Below are 19631 nucleotides of genomic sequence, written 5' to 3'. Positions count from 1 at the left end.
TTATTATGTTCACATCTGTTGATACAGTTACTTTAGGAAGTACTCAGACTTTGGCATAATTACCCTTTATGTTCATTAATCTACACTTACTAACCACAAGGAACACATGGTTTTTGATGTTTACAGCAATATTCTTTTAAAACACTATGATTAATGTTAATTTATAGCTTAAACATTTAAAAGTGGGCTTACTGTGCAGAAGCCTCTTTGACAGCAATGTTGATGAATTTTGAGTCTTCTTGGATTAGTGTCTATAAGCTTCTCGCCAATACTGAGACCACTGCACTGCTGGGAACACTCAAGGTGTTGGGCATCCTTTCATAGCCTTGCCCAGGTCCTTGCTGTGCTGCAGTTTAGAAGACAATCAATAAAATCTAATAAAATTAAATTGGCTATCTGGGGGACTATAATCAAGTTTATGGCAAGCGGTTTTTACATTTTTAAATCCCCTGGCTTGATATCTGTTACAGATATCAGTGATTTAAATTTTTATAGCTAAAAACAACATTTCAGATATCACCAATGACAGTCTTCCTATCTTATTATTTCTGAATATATTATCTGAATATTTCTGGATGTTTGAATTTTGAAATATGACTAATAACAATTGGAGATAACCGAAGTGGCATTTTTTCCTTCTAAAATTGAAAGCCCACTACACACGAATGAAGAATTATGATGTGGATATCTTAAGTTACATTTCTGGAGAGTAAGAATGTAATCGTGGTTATAAAATGTTCTAAATTATATCCAGCCTAGCTATTAAATGTTAACATGGACACGTACCTTTTAAGCAGTTTTAGATATCATACATGTAGTTTTGACTAGTGAAATCAAAGTTGTATAGTGTATCTTGAAATACAATTCCTGATGGTAACAATGTGATTGTGGATATCATTCATTACCATACTTACTAAAAAGAACACTTTTGACTAAGAGAAATGCTACTATGAATATCAAAAATGTATTAATGTTAAAACTGCCATAGGAGTGTCACGGTAAATGTTAATACTTCTGTAAAGGAGAAATTATGTTTTGTTTTATTTATTTATTCATTTATTTTTTGGGGGGGTCTGTAAATTATGGTTATTGATTGATTGGGATGAATTTTAATCAGCTCTAAACTTGGCTTAAACACAAGCGCGCGACGCATTCTGCGATACCTGGCTACCGCAAGTGCACACCAGTGATCTCCGAACGTATCCTTTAAAAAACGGACGGAGCGACAGCACTTCCGGGTATTTGATGTGTAGTCGCTTAGACACGAATTTAGGATTGGAACAGTAAATGGGTCTTGATCGCCCGGGTGACGTTACACGAGTCCGCATATCGACAAAGTAGTCTGTCGGAACAAATCCTCTTCCTGTCCGTTCGCGCATAGTGTGGAACTTCCGTTTGACTGAGACGACGCCGAGCTCACTAAGTACAAGAGAAATACTACTATTTGTTTTTACACAGCTCATATCGTCGACCGGGCAAACATGTCTAGTCGCGAAGCCATGAACATGAACCATGAACACATCAACATGAAGCTGCCACCGATCCAGTCCACGGCCGGAGCCGTTCCGGTCCGGAATGAGAAAGGTGAGACGGAGCGGTTAGCTAGCAGGCGGCTAGCGACTTGCTAAGCTAGCTAGCGAGAAGAGCTGCAGCTAATAGCTGTTTTCACCATCGAGAAAATTAACTTTGTCCCGATCAATCATGTTTGCGTTCGACCAGTGTTCAAAAGCCCAGTTTTCTTTGACTTAACGCTACAAATGGCAACTAATAGCAGTGAATCTTCATATTATAGAAACATGTTGTGCTACAACCCCCCTCCCCCCCATTAATATTTGTATTACCCATTGATAGGTCTTCAGAAATTCATTGTTTAGTGCTGAAGTGCTAATAATGCACTGTAGAGCCTGTTCTAACAGAATACTGGGTATATATTACTACACTATTTTACATTGAGTGCTGGGGACTCTACACTTCAACTGCTAATCCACTCGGACTTTTCCTAATAACCTTACTGGAATCATGTGATTACATCAGTAAAAGTCTCTTATTGCTTCAGAAACACCCTAAATGCATTATACTCAGACTGTGCAACAGAAGGATTTGAATCTATTTTTACATAATACATGCAGTAGGTATTGTTAATATTTTTTATACTGTGCACTGCCTACACACAAATTATTATCTGAGTTGGTCTGATATTCTGAGTAATGACAGGATTTTTCAGTAATGGATCACTTTCGTGCCGATGTAACATCTCAAAATTGCAAATTTACATGTAGTCATTTAACAGACGCTTTTACCCAAAGCGACTTACAAGTGAGGTACAAGGCAGCAAAAATCTAAGTCAAGGAGAAAACATCAAAGCAAAGTCCTATCAGAAAAGTGTTCACAGTTCACGAGATACAAGTGCAAGAGAGCAGAAAGGATTTTTTTTTTTTTTTTTTAAGAGATTTAAGTGCATAGGAAGATGCGGAAGAGTTCTGTTTTCAGCAGTTTTTTGAATATTGGGAGAGAGTCAGCTGAGCGTGCAGAGTTTGGTAGCTCGTTCCACCATCATGGGATCATTGGGCTAAAAAGTTTTGCTTGGTGTCTTCTGTGCGGTGCTGGGACACCAGACGTCGTTCGTTGACAGATCGCAGCGGGAAGGATTGTAGACTTGAATGAGTGAGCTGAGGTCAGCGGGAGCTGTTGAGTTAACCACCCTGTGAGCAAGAGACAGAGCTTTGAACCTGATGCGAGCAGTTACAGTGTGACATGTTTCCTTTTTGGCTGATTAAAAATGAGGCCAGCTGCTGCATCTTGGATCATCTGCAAGGGTTTGATTGTGGATACCGGTAACACCATCAACAGAGCGTTGTAGTAATCAAGACGAGATGTGACCAGCGCCTGTGCAATGAGTTGGGTTGTATATTCCGTGATGTAGGGTCTGATATGGCATGTATTGTGAGCCCTGCTTACAGTATTTTGAGGCCTTCAGTGGTTTTACAGTAAAATTTCAAACATGGTAAGCTTAGCTCCTGGTTAAAATGTTCCTCCTTTCCTAGGTGAACTATCAATGGAGAAGGTGAAGGTGAAGCGGTATGTGTCAGGTAAACGTCCAGACTACGCGCCGATGGATTCGTCGGACGAGGAAGAAGAGGACTTGCCATTTGTGAAGAAGGGAAAGGAAATGGAGCCGGAGTTGGAGGAGGAGGAGGACGATGTCTCTGACCCACGTCTCAAACGTCTGCTAAATCGTGTCTCTGAGGACGTGGAGGAGAGGTATCGCAAAACCCTTTCGATTTTATGAGTTGACTAATTTGATTGCTTAATTTTAAGTTGCTCCAGTTTAGCCTAATTGCTTCCTATGTTAATTTCCTCAGGCTAGCAAGACATAGACAGATTGCAGAGCCTGAAGTTGTGGTTGAGAGCAGTGAGGACTCTGATGAAGGCACGTGGCACCCAGAGCGGGAGGAGAGCAGCGAGGATGAAGAAGAGGAGGAAGTGGATGATGAGGTAGCTATGAGTACTTTTCTGGGTGCAGTTGTTTTTTGTTTTGCCGCATTACGTTAGGAAAGGTTTTAGAGGTATTCTCTCTGACTTTGTGCAGGAAATTGAGAGGAGGAGAGCAATGATGCGACAGCGAGCCCTGGAACGGAAGAATGAGGAGATGGAGGTCATGGAGGTGGAGGAGGAAGGGAAGTCGGGGGAGGAGTCGGAATCTGAGTCCGAATATGAAGAATACACAGACAGCGAGGATGAGGCGGAGCCACGACTGAAACCTGTCTTCATTCGCAAGTATGAACAGAAACTACTGATAAGTTAACTTATCGAGAAACAAAATCTTCACCTTGGATAAGGCTAAAAAAAAAAGTCTTTTGAAAATTCACCTAGTTTTTTTACCTGGATTTTTGATGTGCATTAAAAAAAGTGGCTAGAAAGATTCAGTTGGAATCACTTAACTAGCTGCTAAGCACAAAAGTACTAAGGGATAAGTATAAAATAAGGAATCTAATGAAATAATTTAAACACGCAGGTGTTTACTGTTTAATTACTTTAAACCTAAACTATAATACAGGATTCTAATGCAGTACACATTTCAATCTATATGTCTCTAGCTGTTCAGAGGAAAAAAACATTATTGTAGTTGGGAATTGAAAACAAAACATATTTGACAAAAAAGTGAAGACTGAGAAGAACATTAGTGTGACTCTTCCACGCTGGAGACACCTCAGAGTTGAAAAACTTGAAGGCAGGAGGCAAAGCGGCCATCCACCAGTCCCATAGTTGTCGGTTCGATCCCAAACTCCTCCGGTCACATGTCAAAGTGTCCTTGAGCAAGACACTGGACCCAGAGTTAGCTGCTCCCCGTGAGTGTAGGCCAGCTGCATAGCCGCATTTGTGTGTGTGGTTGTGAGTGTGAATAGGTGACTGAGGAGCAGTGTAAAGTGCTATGAGTGCAGATCATTGACCGCTGAGATTGTTAGTGTGACATTTTGAAAATGTCGTTGTAATTCTAGCTACAGCAGCTGCAGCTTGTAGTGAGTGATTTGTGGAGTCTGCAGCTGTTTGCACTTTGCATTCATATTTTAGTTTTCTGCTTGGATTGGTAATGATGGGTTATGCGATAATGTACATACATGGAGTTCACATTAATTATGGATATTGCTGCCCCTAACATAAATGCAGTAACATGAAGCACCATGTTTAATGTGTTGAATTACAGAAAGGACAGGGTAACGGTGGCGGAGCGAGAAGCAGAGGAGCAGAAGCAAAAAGAGCTAGAGGCTGAGGCCAAGAGGCAGGCAGAGGAGCGGCGGCGCTACACCCTCAAGATTGTCGAGGAGGAGGCCAAGAAGGAGTTTGAGGAGAATCGGCGCACCTTGGCTGCTCTGGAAGCTCTGGACACTGATGGAGAGAACGAGGAGGAAGAATATGAAGCCTGGAAAGTCCGAGAACTGAAACGCATCAAGAGGGACAGAGAGGCCCGAGAAGCGTGAGTAAACTAAAATACTTAAAATGAAGATGATATATTTACATTTTTCCAGTTTGTGCAGTGCTGCTTATTGTTGCTGCGGAGGCTAACGGGTGGTGTTTGTCCTCAGCACTGAGAAGGAGAAGGCTGAAATTGACAGATTCCACAGCATGACAGAAGAAGAACGCAGGGCCGAGCTCCGCAACAGCGGCAAAGTCATCACTAACAAAGCCTCCAAAGGCAAATACAAATTCCTCCAGAAGTACTACCACAGAGGAGCCTTCTTCATGGTGAGTCCATGCAGAGAAGTCAAATCCAATCTGCTGTAGCTCTGGCAGCTGTGCTTTCACATTGGAGACTTCAGGAGGTGTCAAACTGTTCTCCTGATGTCTGAACTTGTGTTTTCTGTCAGTTTAGTACAAGATCATGATACACTGTTTATCATTATTTATTGACTGTAATTTCCTTTTTAAATGCAAGCATCTGACACATTTCTCAGTAACTTAAGCTTCTCATAAGTGACTGACTTATTGAAACAATCTGACATTTAAATGTAAATGTAAAGTATTATGCACAAATCTTCACCTGGTCTTAATTGTTTAATGCAAACATTAGAGAACAACTGATGCTTGTGAACTGAACGGCTGATGTTTGGAGATTAGTTTGTTGTACTGTTACCAGTAGAAATCCACCACGTGTAACATGCGATTTGTTTTCGCAGGATGCGGAAGAGGATGTATTTAAGAGAGACTTTAGTGCACCGACTCTGGAGGATCACTTCAACAAAACCATCTTACCCAAAGTCATGCAGGTGAGTAGCTTCCACTTTTGTTTGGGGGGTGTATAATCTAGTCTTTATCGGAATGTTACTGTAGATAAATTATCTACCTGTGAATAATCACTTCTTCGATTGATAGATTCTTATTGTGTGTTTATATGATGGTGGGACGTGTGTGTTTGCAGCCCAACATTTTTTGCATTTGTGGCTTTATTTCCTGGCAATAAAAGAACATTCAGTAGGCTGCAAAACCCTGAAGATCAAGTCACTCAGGCTTCTTCTTGCCTTTGAAAATATTGGACCAGCATGGACCATATCTTAGCACTATTTATTTCTTTCAGAATTTATTTATCTTTCCACCATCTAAATTGACATTTACGTAGGAATTCTGAAGAGAAAAAAAATCTCTGTTTACACTATTATTAGAGCATTTCCCAAATTCATTAGTTTAGTTTTTAAAATGTCAAAGGTTCATATCCCACACCTAAAATTATTGTTTGATCACATCCAAACAAAAATATGATGTAAAGGGCAACTAAAAATTATTACATTAGAAAATTGGAAATTTCATGTTTCTTATAGTTAAAAATAATTTAACCATTAACCTACCAAACTGTTGCTAATTAATTTTGAAACAATTATTTGATCTTTAAAATATTTTTTTCCAGTTTTATTGCTGCATTAAAGTTGTGGTATGATACTTGGTTAAAAATAATTTAATCCCAGGTAATTGACTTTTTTCACATCATGTTTTAAGGTTAATGTTGGAGAAGAAATTTACCAGCTGCATTTGCAATTTTCTTCTGACTTGACCCGTTTGTGATTCGCTTCATTCCTAAGGTCAAAAACTTTGGTCGGTCTGGACGAACCAAGTACACCCACCTGGTAGACCAGGACACCACTTCATTCGACTCGGCCTGGGCCCAGGAAAGTGCTCAGAACAGCAAGTTTTTCAAGCAGAAGGCAGCAGGCGTGAGGGATGTGTTTGACCGGCCCACAGTGAAGAAGAGGAAGACATGAGGAGCAAGATGGATGTTAGCAGTTACAGAGACTGTTTGGGAACTGAACTGACTGCTGAAATGGATGTTGTGGGAGGAAAGCAGCAAATAGACCGATGTCATCACTTGGATGAGCTGTCGACCAGGAAAGTGACTTGACCTTATTTCTTTGCTCCCTATTGGAAATGCAGCTCTTTCATTTTGCTAGTCTGTATAATATCACTGTGTAAATCTGGTTGTAAAAAAAGTTTGGGGAGGGACAATATTAGGGGACATTTCTAGTCATTGTCAGCCAGGGACCTCCTTCAGTTTTAAAGTCACTGGCTTGCAACAACACTGAGTATGCTGATTATTTTATGGATATTCTGTGTTACCCCTTCTTTTCCTTTTGTGAATAAAAATTCATTTTTAAAACACCGTACTCAAATTTTATCTAATCACAAACAAAGTAACAGGTTAAATGTCAACTTTTATTTTAATAGGGGGGGAAAAAAAACAACAGGGATTTGGGGTAGAGATGACACCACAGCAGTCGAGTCTCACTGATTCATTGAGTTCTGGTACAAAAACAAAGTCAAGCAGTCCATTATGTAAAAGCTGTTTGTTCAGTTGGTCAAAGCCACAAGAGCCTCCACCACATTCCCCATGTGCTCCCTCAGACTGCGTTCTGCCACGGCCCTTGAGATCTCCATCTCTGCCATCTATGCAAGGGCACAAACACCAACGTGTGAATTAAATGTACAGTTTTAATAAATACATTTGTAGTTATAGCTATTAAAACAATATCCATTAAACAAGTTTAAATGTTTATGGAAACCTCTGTTGTACTTTAGGGCTGGACTCAGGTTACAACTCTTACATGTTTAATGCGTTCAATGACATTTTAGACAATAGTGTTCTTCCAACTTGCTAACAATAAAAGAGAAACATCAAGATGTTTTTTTTCTATTCCCAGGATTCTTTACCTCATCCGAAACTTTTTCTCTAACATATGTTGGTTTTATAGGTGTTCAAAGCCTCCACTAATCACACGTTAGTTTTATACCTTCTAAAGCTTTATGTAAATAAGGTAGGTTGTAAAATCTCAATGACAACCTTCATATACGAGCGTAGGTTGTTTTAGCAGCTGATTATTAAGAGAAATTAAATTAATAGCTCGATAAGGGCCAATGGGATCCATAGGTTCTATGAAAAACTGACATTTAAGAGCATTTGTACAATGCAGTAAGTTTTCCTCTAGAGAGAAAGAGACGTGTGCTCCTGCCTGATCAAAATTCTAAATGAGTAAAAAAAAAAAAAACTACACTACAACAATGGGTCAGCTGTCTGAACGAGATGCAGCAAGAACAGTGCAAAACTCATGCAAAAACTGATCCAGTATAAAGATCACTAAAGTGGAAAAGATTTAATGTTAATGGTTTGAGGACTGTTCTGTTGTCCATATACTTTTGCTTAGTAGTGGAAAAACACATTTTGAGTGAAAAACTTACAATTAGTTCTACATCCTCTTTCTTGATGGTGACTTTGGCCAACTCCTTTTCTCTGGAAGCAGAAAAAAAAAAAAAAGGACAAACATTTAATTTTAAGTGTTTTCAGCTCAAACATTTAGTCTGAATCCTGAATCTGTCTTGTAAAATCTGAAAAAAGTCAAACACAAATACAATTAACGTTGGCGTTACCTTTCCTGTTTGGCTTTCTGTTCTCGTGACCTTCTGTCTCCAATCACCGACATAGCCTAAAAGAACAAATAGCATTATTGTTATTTCATTTTCAGGGCCCTGAATGTATATTTTATTAAATACCTTTCACCTATTTGAAACAGTGTGTACAGAGAAATATGCTTTGTGAAACAGCCACATAAAAAAAAAGTTGAGCTGCAACTAACAGTTATTTTCAATGAAAAAAATGCCCGAGATATAATCGCAATTTGATAAACAGTAAGATTCAGTTTTACTGTGATATGGTGGAGAAAAAAAACATCTATTTGTGAGGACAGAAAATTTTCTAATAGGTCGATGAAATAAAGACTGAATATAGAAATATACCTTTTTCTTTTCCCACACTGATATGGAGGATAAAAGCTTCCTGCTTGATTTCATTAAAATTTTTTACTTTCGAAAAAGTAATTGTTTACACTACAGTCACAGGGGTCTTGATAACTGTCCACTATTATACTATTAAACTATTATAAAGAAAAATCTGCATAGATGAACAAACTGCAAACGTTAGCTGTTAGGGAGTTAGCCGCTGTGCTAACCGTTTAACATTACCGGTAAATAAAAACAGCACCAATCAGAATATAGTAATCTACTAGTAATCAAGCAAAACTCAACTTAAACAACTACTCAAGAGTAAAAACTGTAACAAATGTCCCACATGAAGCAAAATACCAGTAGCTCACTGTTTTAGATCAGTGAAGATCTGCCGCCGTGGCCGCATGTTTCCCGGCTAACGTGAACGCTAGCCCGCAGCTCTCACCGTTTCTAAATCCGAGCTGGAAATTTCCTTCTCCTCGGCGTAGTCTGTGACTCTCTCCAAATCTGCGGCTCCGCTGTCATGTTTCCGAGGCTTTTCTGCCGGTTTCCCAGTGCAGTTTTCCTCAGCTTCTAGGTCCAAATCGACGTCTCCCTCAGCCGCCATGTTTACTCCAGTAGGATCGGAAAAGAGAGAAAGGTTCCGTTAAATGTCGGAGGGAAAACGAAGACGGACCGGATGTGTACGATAAAGTAAAGGGGACTGTGGATACTTAGATCCCAATCCTAGACATATATATACTGTATGCATATTATTTCTTTTATCACATTTAGCATATGCAATAGTGGAAAGCAACAAAATATATTTACTTAACTACAATTTTAAAGGTACATGTACTTAAAATATTTAAACCATCAGTTGGTTTTAGAGTTGTGACTGCTGTAAGTTATAACAGTAGGTTCACTGGTGGAAAGTAACTACAGTTCTTGAGTCACGTTACTAGTTATGTAAATATAATTCAATAAAAATTCTGAACAAATAGATATCAATCAATTAATATCAATATCCAAAAAGTAATAAAATTAGGTATACTTTTTTCACTGGCAGACAAGAATTCTACTTTTAATACATTTCTGTACAATTTTGAGATTGGGTGGGTTCAGTTTGAGCAAAACATTTTAGCTTCTGGACAATCAGTCAATCAGATTTTAGAATTGACATACAGTCAGCTATAGAACAATTATTAAACAATTAGCAAAATCGGGCTCCTAAACAATAATTTATGGTTGATGTTATTGTGGACTTACTATTTCTTGATTTTTTTTAATTATATTTGTTTTAACAAATTGAATAATTAAATGACTAATCCAGAAAATAACACACAAATCAATCAAAAAAAATTACCATTTTCATGCAGATGTATACAACAGTGTAAACAAATTCAACCAACTATGATTAAATGCAGATTACACAATAAAACATGCACCATAATAATCAAATATCTATTATAATATTAGTATATATTAGTGTAATATTAGTCACCAGGGGCAAAGATTCCACAAAGAGCACTTTTACTTTTGTAAACATTTTCCTAATGATGGAACATGGACACTTCCTCCCCCACTGCTGATTCGTCTCATTAAATTAATATCTTGTTATTTTTTTAGGGAAACTATGAATTAGACAATAACTATGTGTACAGATTACTAAATCACTCCGTGCTCCCGTTCTATTCCTGTCTGTTATAAGAGGTTTACTTGTACAAATAGCTCGTCAACTATCCTCAATGGTTTTACTGTGACTCCAGCCCCTTTCGTGTGATTGAGCTTTTTCAATCCACCCTCTGTAATCAGATTAAAAGAAACAAGAAACCTGCTGGTGCCTTCGATCCTGAGCAGTACTGAGAACCTGCATCGGTAGTTTCTGGTGTTTCATCTTACCCTGACATGCGTGTGGTCAGCAGCAGCTGGAGGAATGGCCCCAGGGCCGGAGAGACATTGCTGTCATCACACCAACCCCTTCATCCTGCTCTATGACTGACAGCCGTCAGACGGACTGTTTGGAGCTGCTGTCATCTCAGGCCTCGAGGACATGATGTCAGGAAACTGGCTTCGAGCTCAGGTGAAAGGATGCAACAAAACATGACAGATATAGGCAATTATAAGACAGTGGCCCCTGAGCACCGGTTTTAGGTCTCACTTTAGTAGTTTGGCATCTCTGTGGGGTTGCTTTGCATCTCCTTGTCATTGTGCAGTGTTTTCTAGTTTCATCTTTCTGGTTGTTATGTTTGTGGTCATTTTATGTCTCCATGTGGTATTTCTGTCCAATTTTCTTGGTAATGAAGTCTTTGTACTTGGGGTTTGTCTGTGAGTTTGTTATTTTGTGAGTAATCATTCTCTTCCTGCGTTTGTCTTGGAGTCGATCGACAATGCAAGACACTGGTGACTTTATGCAAAGGCTCTGGTTATGGTCCTGTACAAATTCTAAATCAGCACATGCATCCAAACTAGTGAAAAAAATCACCATTTGTGAATCCAGAAAGCTATAAATAATATTTGTAATAGTTTTTTTTTTCTTTGATGACAAATGATCCATAGTCTTGTCACAACTCCATTAACCTGCTGCAAAGCTTCTAATTACTAGTGTTTAAATTTCTCTCCTCTCTTTCTCTGTTACTTCATACTTCAACTTCACATTTCTGAGGCAAATTATTTTCATGACATCTATTTGGTAAGTTTAGTTACTTTCATCCAAATGATAATAAGAAAGAAATTCAAACGGTACTCAGCAGTATGCAAAATAAAAACACAATTAAAACACTATACTGTTGTTAAAACTTTGTACCAGCTGCAACATTACATGGTTGGTCATGATAATGCAGCAATAATAAGAATCTAATGCTTTAAAATGAACATAAAACCTCACATTCTGCACAATGAGTTTACTTTTAGTACTTCAGGAATACTTAATACTTAAGTGAGAGTTTGTAATGCAGGAATATTTATTGTACCTGCTCACATGCATGGCTGCGCACTCATCTCAGTACTTTTCAAATACTTCATGTTCCACTGTACATGATGCATTTTAAAGTATTTGGTGGATTTTGTCCAACAACGTGTCATTTACTGATCCAGATACAACGAATTAGCTGTGGGGAAACTTGTCATAGTGAGTCTGTGAAAAGAAAAAAAACCCTTTTATCGGGTAACACAAAAATGCCTAATCTCACTGTGGATTATTAGTAAGTCTGTGATGAACACGTGCTGCTCTGAGCGGTTCAGGCAGCCATGGCCCGGCATTCCTGGGGGCACCCTTCACCCTCACATAATAGCTGCTGCCTTGTGGGAGAGGAGGAAGTGCCAAAGAGAACAAACAAAAACAAATTAGCGGATGCAAATCGCCGCTTGAGTGAAAACGCTCAATCTATGGTTTCAATAGGATTGCGCAATGACAGCTGGCCAAAATTCAAGCCTTGTTTACAAAAAAAAAAAAAAAAAAGACAAGAAAATGATCCATTCACTATTCATTTCAGAGGCTGTATGAAGAAAACTATGAGGTAATGGGTTTTGGCCAGAAATGCTTTTTCAAACAAACCGGTTTTCGATGTAAAATACAGGCAGGTGAAAATGATCCACACGTAGAAAGATCCATCCAACAGACGCACAACGTAACCACAGCGTAAAAACGTTTTGCTCCGTTTTTGGTAACTTATTGACAGTTAATAATATGCTTAATACACATAAATACATTTGTTTCCAGGCAATAAAGGGAAATTTAAATGTAAATGTGAAACACGTTCGTTCCTATAATTAACTGTTAGTATATTATTGAATCATTGTGTGATTGAATCAAAGCTGCACTCTCATGATTTTCTTTACTATTTTCTCCAGATTCTAGCTGAAAAATGAATGATATAGCTTTGCCACGTGTACATCTTCACAAATACTCAAAGAGGATTGGGTGATGTTTCTCTACAGTCGTGCCAACATTCTAAAATAATGCAAAACTCAAAAATTACACAATAGGTTTAAAGCATATTACAGTTTATGTTTCATTTGATTCTGCTTCACGTGTGACCTAATGTTATACCAGCTTCATATGACGACTAAAAATGAACCAGGTTATATAAATTTAAACAGCACAGATGTGGTGAAAGTTAGTGAACTAAATATCCAAATAAATATGTGACTGTGAGTTTAAGTTGTGGAAGGTTCCACTGCCGCCAACAAGCTCACACTAACAACCCTACAACTTTTGATTTACTCGAACGTTCTGAGAGAGTCTTCATTGATTTTAAGTCCAAGCCTCTTAACTGAGTCTGAACCACGCTAACCTCTGGCGTTCCCTCCTAGTTAACCTCTTATTCGTTACTCGCTTCCTAGAAAGTCAGTGTGGACAGACTGAGACTCTCATGAAGAATTAATTACAGGTCAAGAGTTTGGCAGAGGCTGTTTTTTCCCACATGTCTGTGAACACCTCATTATAAAGCTTCTACACAATAATAGATCAATAATGATATTAATAAAGATTCTTTACTTTTACTTAAATTCTGAACACAGAACTTCCACCTGAAAAAATTCTAAATACATGTACATCTATACTTTTGTACTGTTACTTCTACTGAAGTAAAACAACGTGATACTTGTTACTTTCAACACTGAGCAACTTTCACAGTCAGTCTACATGATATACATGTTACAAAATGTACTTTTACTATATTGTTGTCGCTCTTTTCCTTTGAATTCACCAACAGGCCCAATATTGTAGATATATTACGTTATCTCCATTTTAATGAAAAGAAGGTTTTAATTACAATAGGAAAATGGAAAAGACCATTTTTACCAATTAATTTGTTAACAACCAAACAAAGCTTTTCTTTATGAACAAATTGTTAGCTCAGCAGATTTATGGGTAATGTAGTGTCGATTGAAAACTGAAATTATAAAGTAAGGTTCTGAATAATTTGACAAAAGTATAAGTATAAATTTAATGGTTTTGCGTGACAATAGTTAGAATGGAAAGTTAGTGTTGCAAACTAATCCAGATTGTTGGATGGTTGTTTTTGGCATTTACAGAAAAAAAAAAGTGATTAGAAAATGTGGCTCTGACTGGGTAACGTTGCTGCAGCGGGTCGATTGTTGTGGATGTTGAAGTGAGTAATCTGTATACAACACTGAGAAATAGGCTCCGGCTGCAGCTAATGTTCTGTCTGGGGTTGTCAAGGTCATCTTGACTGAGGGAAGGGCTGCACAGCGACAGGATTATCCCGATGCTCCTCCCTACACACTAACCCAAATCTAATCTCATGCACTCAGCGCTTTGTAACAGCCAACACACACACACAGAAAGAGTCGACTGATTGACAGACAAATCATAAATATTAGCGGAGTGATTCAGTGTCTTTGCAGATGAATTCTACGCTAGAACCGAGCTGAAACCGCTCGACGTGTTAATGTCAAGCTCATTTGATGTCTGATCTTTACAAGATGATTATTGAATAAAACCCAAAAAGCAAAACACAAACCAGGAAACGCAGAGTCCACATAGCTGCACAGTGTATGTTGTACTGCGCCGTGAGTGAGTCTTAAGAATGAAAACCACATGTAGGAGCCACAGATGAACCAACTAAAAGAGTAGGAAACAGCAGGAAACCTATAAAAGTATAAATTATTTTATCAAACTGCAAAGTGCTTTTTGAGAAAAGTGCGGTTATTACAGCTCATAATGTTTTGTGTCAGTAGTAAAAAAAAAATATTGTAACTTAATCAAAAGTTGAGAAAACATTGTCCCAAAAATTGCTGGACTGAATTTTTTCTTAATCTTGTGTCTGTTGCCTTTTTACTGGCCTGTTTATTATAGTTTATAGTAAAGCTGTGAGAAAATGCACTGGGCCTTTGCTGATTCCATCTGTCCGTCTCATGTCAGTGTTTCTGGCTCGTAAGGAAGTCGCAGTAACTCGTCAGGAACATGGACGTGGCCTCTTTCTGTGACACAGACTCGGACGAGGTCTGGTGGGTCACTAGCGGAGCCTTAGACGCCTCCAGAAATCACACGGGGTAATTGTTTAATTTTGTAAATCTGGATTAAACATGACTCTCACCCAATCCTGTTCTATTGTTGGGGGGGGTTGGGAAGAACAGATGGGACTGGCACATGGTCCCTGTCGACCTCCTCCTCATCCGCTCCTCCCCTCACAGACTCCCTCCTAATCTGACCAGGGAGGACAAGGGGAGGATGGGGGAGGGCAGCGGGCATTTGCAAGCAACTCTCCCTCTTTTTTGGCAGCAGCCAGCTCAGCCACGGAGCCAAAGCACGAAGGATATGGGCAAAAAACAACTTATTCCCCCTGTAAGTCTGGAGCGGGAGCAGCTGAACCGGCGCTCGTGCTGAGGCTCTGGGCTGCAGGGAGCCTCAGCAGGACCACATCACCTGCTAATCCAGCAGTGAGCGGCTTGTAGGGAAAACCTGCTGCACTTTCGGGCTTTTACTTTTCACTTTCACACAGGCCCGTTTTAGAAGTTGTGCTCGGGCCTGTTTGGGGATGTGAGGATGACATCTTCGCAGGCCCTCTGAGAAAAGTTGTTTGTGCCGGACGTTCATGGCCAAATGTGGAGCCGTGGTGGCTGAAGAGAAGCAGGTTAGAGGCACAATGTCGGTCTCTCAGGGGATGAACCGCAGCGGCATCTACAACTACTTCCTCAACATGGTGGCCTATCAGGTGAGAGCTAAGGAGCAGCAACGCAGGAGGCAGTGAACGCAGCTGGACTTTAAATTTGTGAGGGTTTAATCAATATCAAGTTACTGGAAGACAAAAGGACATCTCCAAAATGTCATGTGATATAGTGACAGTGTTCTTATTAGTGGTGGAAGAAGTATTCAGACATTTAATTTAAGTAAAATACTGCATTATAAGTTCACGTCCTGCGAAAGTGACAAGCAGAAGCAGTGAAGTATTAGAGGTTATAATCTGATTGGCTCAGATTATTATATCTACTGCCTCAATGTTGTGTTTTTTAATTGGAATCTTGAAAACACTCTACATTAAGGCACCGCTTGCATGTAAAGCCCAAATCAGAAAGTAGCTAGTGGTTTAAAATCAACTCAAATGACAAATGTAGTGGACCAGTATCAAATAAAATGGACCTACACTTATGAGGAGCTTAAATTTATACACGACGTTCCACTGTACTTATTAGGACAAAGATGTCTTATTTTAAATAAGGAACAAACCGCACTGTTGAATCCAGACTATGTGAAGCTCATAAACAGCTTCTTGTTATTAGTTTTGGAGGTTGGTCACCTGTTGCAGTCATGGGTTCGTGCGGTTTTGTTTTGTCTACCACCACCGCTTCCTCTGTGGGTTCCTGAAAAGGTTTTGTTGTGGACTTGCTGCCTTCAAATTGAAGGTTGCAGTATTGTGAATGAGCGATGCAGACGGTGGATGTAGATCTGGGAATAGTAGAGTTGGCTTCAGTCTGCTGCTTCAAGTGTTTCACAATGGATGTGACATGACAGGAGGACTCGTCAGGTGCTTTCTTTACTTCTTTACACACGGTAGACTGACTGTGACGTGAGTTAACTGTCAGGACAGGAAGGTGCATGGGAAGCGACCGAGTCAGTCGTTTGATCCCCAGTTGCCACTGGCCACATGTTGACATGTCCTTGAGTAAGACACCGATCCTCTAAGTAGTAGGGCTTTGAATTGCAGCTGTCCACAATAATGTCCACATGAAAAAGATCTGCGATCGGTACCAAGACATCCTGCCGCAACATTCAGGCAGGGACAGGAATTTAGGACCAGGTTCTCATAGGGCAATTGATTTTGTCATACGAGAAGGAGCATCAGTCTGAATACATTGCCTGGTCCGAATTATTAAGAAAGTTAGGGAAGTTAAAACACACACAAACAAAAAGTCATTTTTATCTCCCACTGTTGAAGAGTGACAAGACTGGTGTTTGGTTTTTAGTGTCGCCATGTATTTAAACATTCCTCAAATTGATATTTTATAGTCTGACATGCAGATTTTACTGCACTCAACTGGCACAATTGGCGTTGAACCTGCACAACTGTGGCTCTTATCCAGTGTAAAGGATCCTAGATCCTAGTCAGTGACTTTTAAGTCTCAGCAAAAATGTTTGAAAGAGTAATAAAGTGATTACTGTCCAGAGCTCAGCTACTGTGAATACACCATTCCACCCTCATAGCAGCAGGGGAAGGTGCACGTGGCTCCTGAGGCGACCGATAGGATGCTGGTTCTCATCAACTGAGAAACAACTGATGATAACCTCACAAATGTGGTAGTTGCAGTCCTTGTTTAGCATGAAGTTGCTTTTGAGTTATGCAAAATGAAAGCGTAAATTTAGATTTTATGAAACAGTCCCAAAGAGCCGTCGGCCGCCACCATGACAAATTCCAGTAACAGTAACAGTCCGACTCTTTTCTTCCAACCTGATTTTACCCAAAGTCCAAGAAATTAAATGTGAAGCTCAACAAAACATTTCATTCATACTCTGTATCTTGCATTTGGACGACGTGTTGCCAAACGGTACAAAACATGCAAATTCTGTTTATCGTTTTCCTTTTGCTGCTCCACCCGTTTGCTGTGGATTTGGGGCGACACAAGCAGCAATTTGAAATGGAGAAACCAAGCCGAGCGGGTTTCAGAGTGCACAGATTACTCTGCTGTGTTTTCATGGGATTTGTTGTTGTTCATCTCTCCATTAAAATACGACTATGCAACTTGGAACTATAAATTTGTTAAAGTATCTCTAATATTTCAGTGGATTTATCACAAAAGAAAAGCAAGAAATGAGCAGAGCGTAGCTCACCAGGAGACATTTGGTTCCATTATCCAGACTCTTCAGGTCACTTATTGATGATGAGATCTGTAAACGAAAGAATTCGGGGAAATCATCATCATCCCGCTGTCACTGGCTGCAGCTCTGCAAAAGTTGCACATTGTCACTGCAGGAAAGCATTTTTCCAGGCAGCAAAGTGTTTTATCATCTGATGAAATTCGTCAGGATGTCAGCTAAAGTTTTCCTCACTGTTGCCTGTAAAAGTGTCAAACAAACTTTACCTGCTTTGTTTAAGATTGAAGTCACTCCAGCGGTCACATTAACGTTGGTCCACATTTTACTTTTACATGAGAGAAATTAGGATATTTCCATGCACATTGGTGAATAAAGGATTTTTATGGTGCAGATTTGAAAAAAGCAAAACAAAGTCAGACAGAATAGAATAAATGCAGGTAATTAAGCTAAAAAGAAGAAGTGAGGTGTTTTCCTACAAAATTAATTTTATTTATTCTATAAAGATGTAAAGCATGATTTATTTTTTCCAAAAGTCTCATAAATATTATTGTCAATAAATATCAAATATTTTCCTACTAAGAAAAGAAAATGAATTTAATACGTATGAAGTTGATGTACTGCACAGGACAAACATTTATTTGGATCAGTGCTGCATTTAGAATGTGATTCATGCAGGATTAGCTCTCAGATTAGCTTCCTGAATAAAGATGCAGGAGATCTTATAATCATCCACACAAACAACTGTAGTCTGTGTTTATGCAACATAATTAATCATTATTTAATTATTCTTTAACACTTCACATCAGGTCTAACACAGCACTGTCTGTCCTGCATTTCCTGTACGAGCCACCGGATTATTTAGACTCCATTTTTCATACCAGCTTTGAGTTCCCTCACTCACCGCAACCACCATTAATCCTCTGCTATACAGCTAAAACTAGGCCAGAGCACAGACATGTGCAGGGTTGGAGTGATCATCTGTGATGTTTTACGGTCTGTAAAATCGTCCGGAAAGACTCTGGGTTTGCTGCCATTGCAAGAAATTGAAGCAATGCAGCACCAACGTTCAGCACAGCTTTTTATTTAAAATAGGAAATATTATTTAGCACCTACAAGGCTTAAAAATAGAAGATTAGTACAATAAAAATGATTCAGAAAAAAAAAATAAGATTCAGATTCAGGATTAAATGGGCATCTTTAAATTGAATCATACATCCTGACAATCAGTGATTTGTTTTAAGTGAAACACAAATCCCTGCGTACCAGGCAGCGTCCTGCATCCAATGGGATCGTGTGTAATTATCCTTTAAACGTTCTCGACCTTTAGTTTGGAAAGTAGGTTAACTGGTGACACATGGTGATTTGGAGCATGATAGAAACCTTCAAATAACTTCCAAATAACACACACACACACACACACACACAGTTTAAATGCAGAGAATTACGCTCCGCAAATAAAACAGGTACATTAAAATCAAAACAAATCCAAAACAAAAAGGAACATACATCTGAAGTGATGAGGAAATTATTGGCAAAAAACACAAGAAAGATAATGATTAAGTGATAATTTCACATAAGATTTTAATTTTTTAAGACTGAGTCCTTAAAAAAAACAAAACATTATTTCTTCTGTTTGGGGGCTGGGAAAAAAGAAGACCCTTCGTTAAGTACTGAAGCAGCAGGAGCAGTCGGCTGCCAAATATTTCAATCTACGTAAAAAGATCCTTTGTTACAGGGTCAAATTATTTTTGAGCTACAGTACATGATTAAAGCTCTATTTTTTCCTTCCCCTTCAATGGGAAGATATTGAATAATCTCTAATCTCCAAATCTCCAAATTCGTGCACTTGATGCATCCACACATTAAAAAGAATCATGTCCAGTCATAGATGGATTACTGAACAGGGTCTAGTGGGCAGAGGACAAAGAATGGGTTAACAAAGCAGAGGACTTTCCCACAGGACGCTGGAGTCCCAGTCAAGTGTGAATCAAGTCAAGTGATGTGATTCATGTGACGAGTTAGCGAACTGAAGCAAACACATTTAAGAACACAAAACCCCGGTGTCTTTACTTTATACCCCTAACCAAACCACTACGTCTGCACGGTTTAATAA

At 39.0% G+C, this 19631-nt stretch overlaps 3 protein-coding genes across 3 annotated transcripts in view; 2 read left to right on the top strand and 1 right to left on the bottom strand.

Annotated features, from left to right (window-relative positions):
* The first annotated feature begins 1261 nt into the window (after positions 1 to 1261).
* On the top strand, positions 1262 to 7151 carry mfap1 (microfibril associated protein 1). The gene is made up of 8 exons (XM_067490816.1): positions 1262 to 1584; positions 3045 to 3261; positions 3363 to 3495; positions 3590 to 3777; positions 4706 to 4975; positions 5085 to 5244; positions 5676 to 5765; positions 6573 to 7151. Exons 1-8 carry the CDS (start codon positions 1482 to 1484, stop codon positions 6750 to 6752), a joined length of 1341 nt encoding a protein of 446 aa, XP_067346917.1. The 5' UTR covers positions 1262 to 1481; the 3' UTR covers positions 6753 to 7151.
* A 30-nt stretch (positions 7152 to 7181) lies between these two features.
* On the bottom strand, positions 7182 to 9407 carry hypk (huntingtin interacting protein K). Its single transcript, XM_067490844.1, has 4 exons — positions 9209 to 9407; positions 8410 to 8465; positions 8221 to 8272; positions 7182 to 7431 (listed from the first exon to the last, which is right to left on the bottom strand). The coding sequence occupies exons 1-4, from the start codon at positions 9368 to 9370 to the stop codon at positions 7336 to 7338; spliced, it is 366 nt and encodes a 121-aa protein (XP_067346945.1). The 5' UTR covers positions 9371 to 9407; the 3' UTR covers positions 7182 to 7335.
* Positions 9408 to 9529: 122 nt separating this feature from the next.
* Positions 9530 to 19631, top strand: part of serinc4 (serine incorporator 4) — a 28207-nt gene continuing 18105 nt past the window's right edge. Inside the window, exon 1 of the mRNA XM_067490803.1 lies at positions 9530 to 15422. Within this exon, the coding sequence (XP_067346904.1) occupies positions 15303 to 15422 (120 nt within the window). The 5' untranslated portion in view covers positions 9530 to 15302. The remainder of the gene's footprint in view (positions 15423 to 19631) is intronic.

This window comes from Channa argus, chromosome 2 (genome assembly GCF_033026475.1).
Source record: "Channa argus isolate prfri chromosome 2, Channa argus male v1.0, whole genome shotgun sequence".
NCBI classification, from domain to species: Eukaryota; Metazoa; Chordata; class Actinopteri; order Anabantiformes; family Channidae; genus Channa; species Channa argus.
This window is presented reverse-complemented; position numbering and strand designations above follow the sequence as displayed.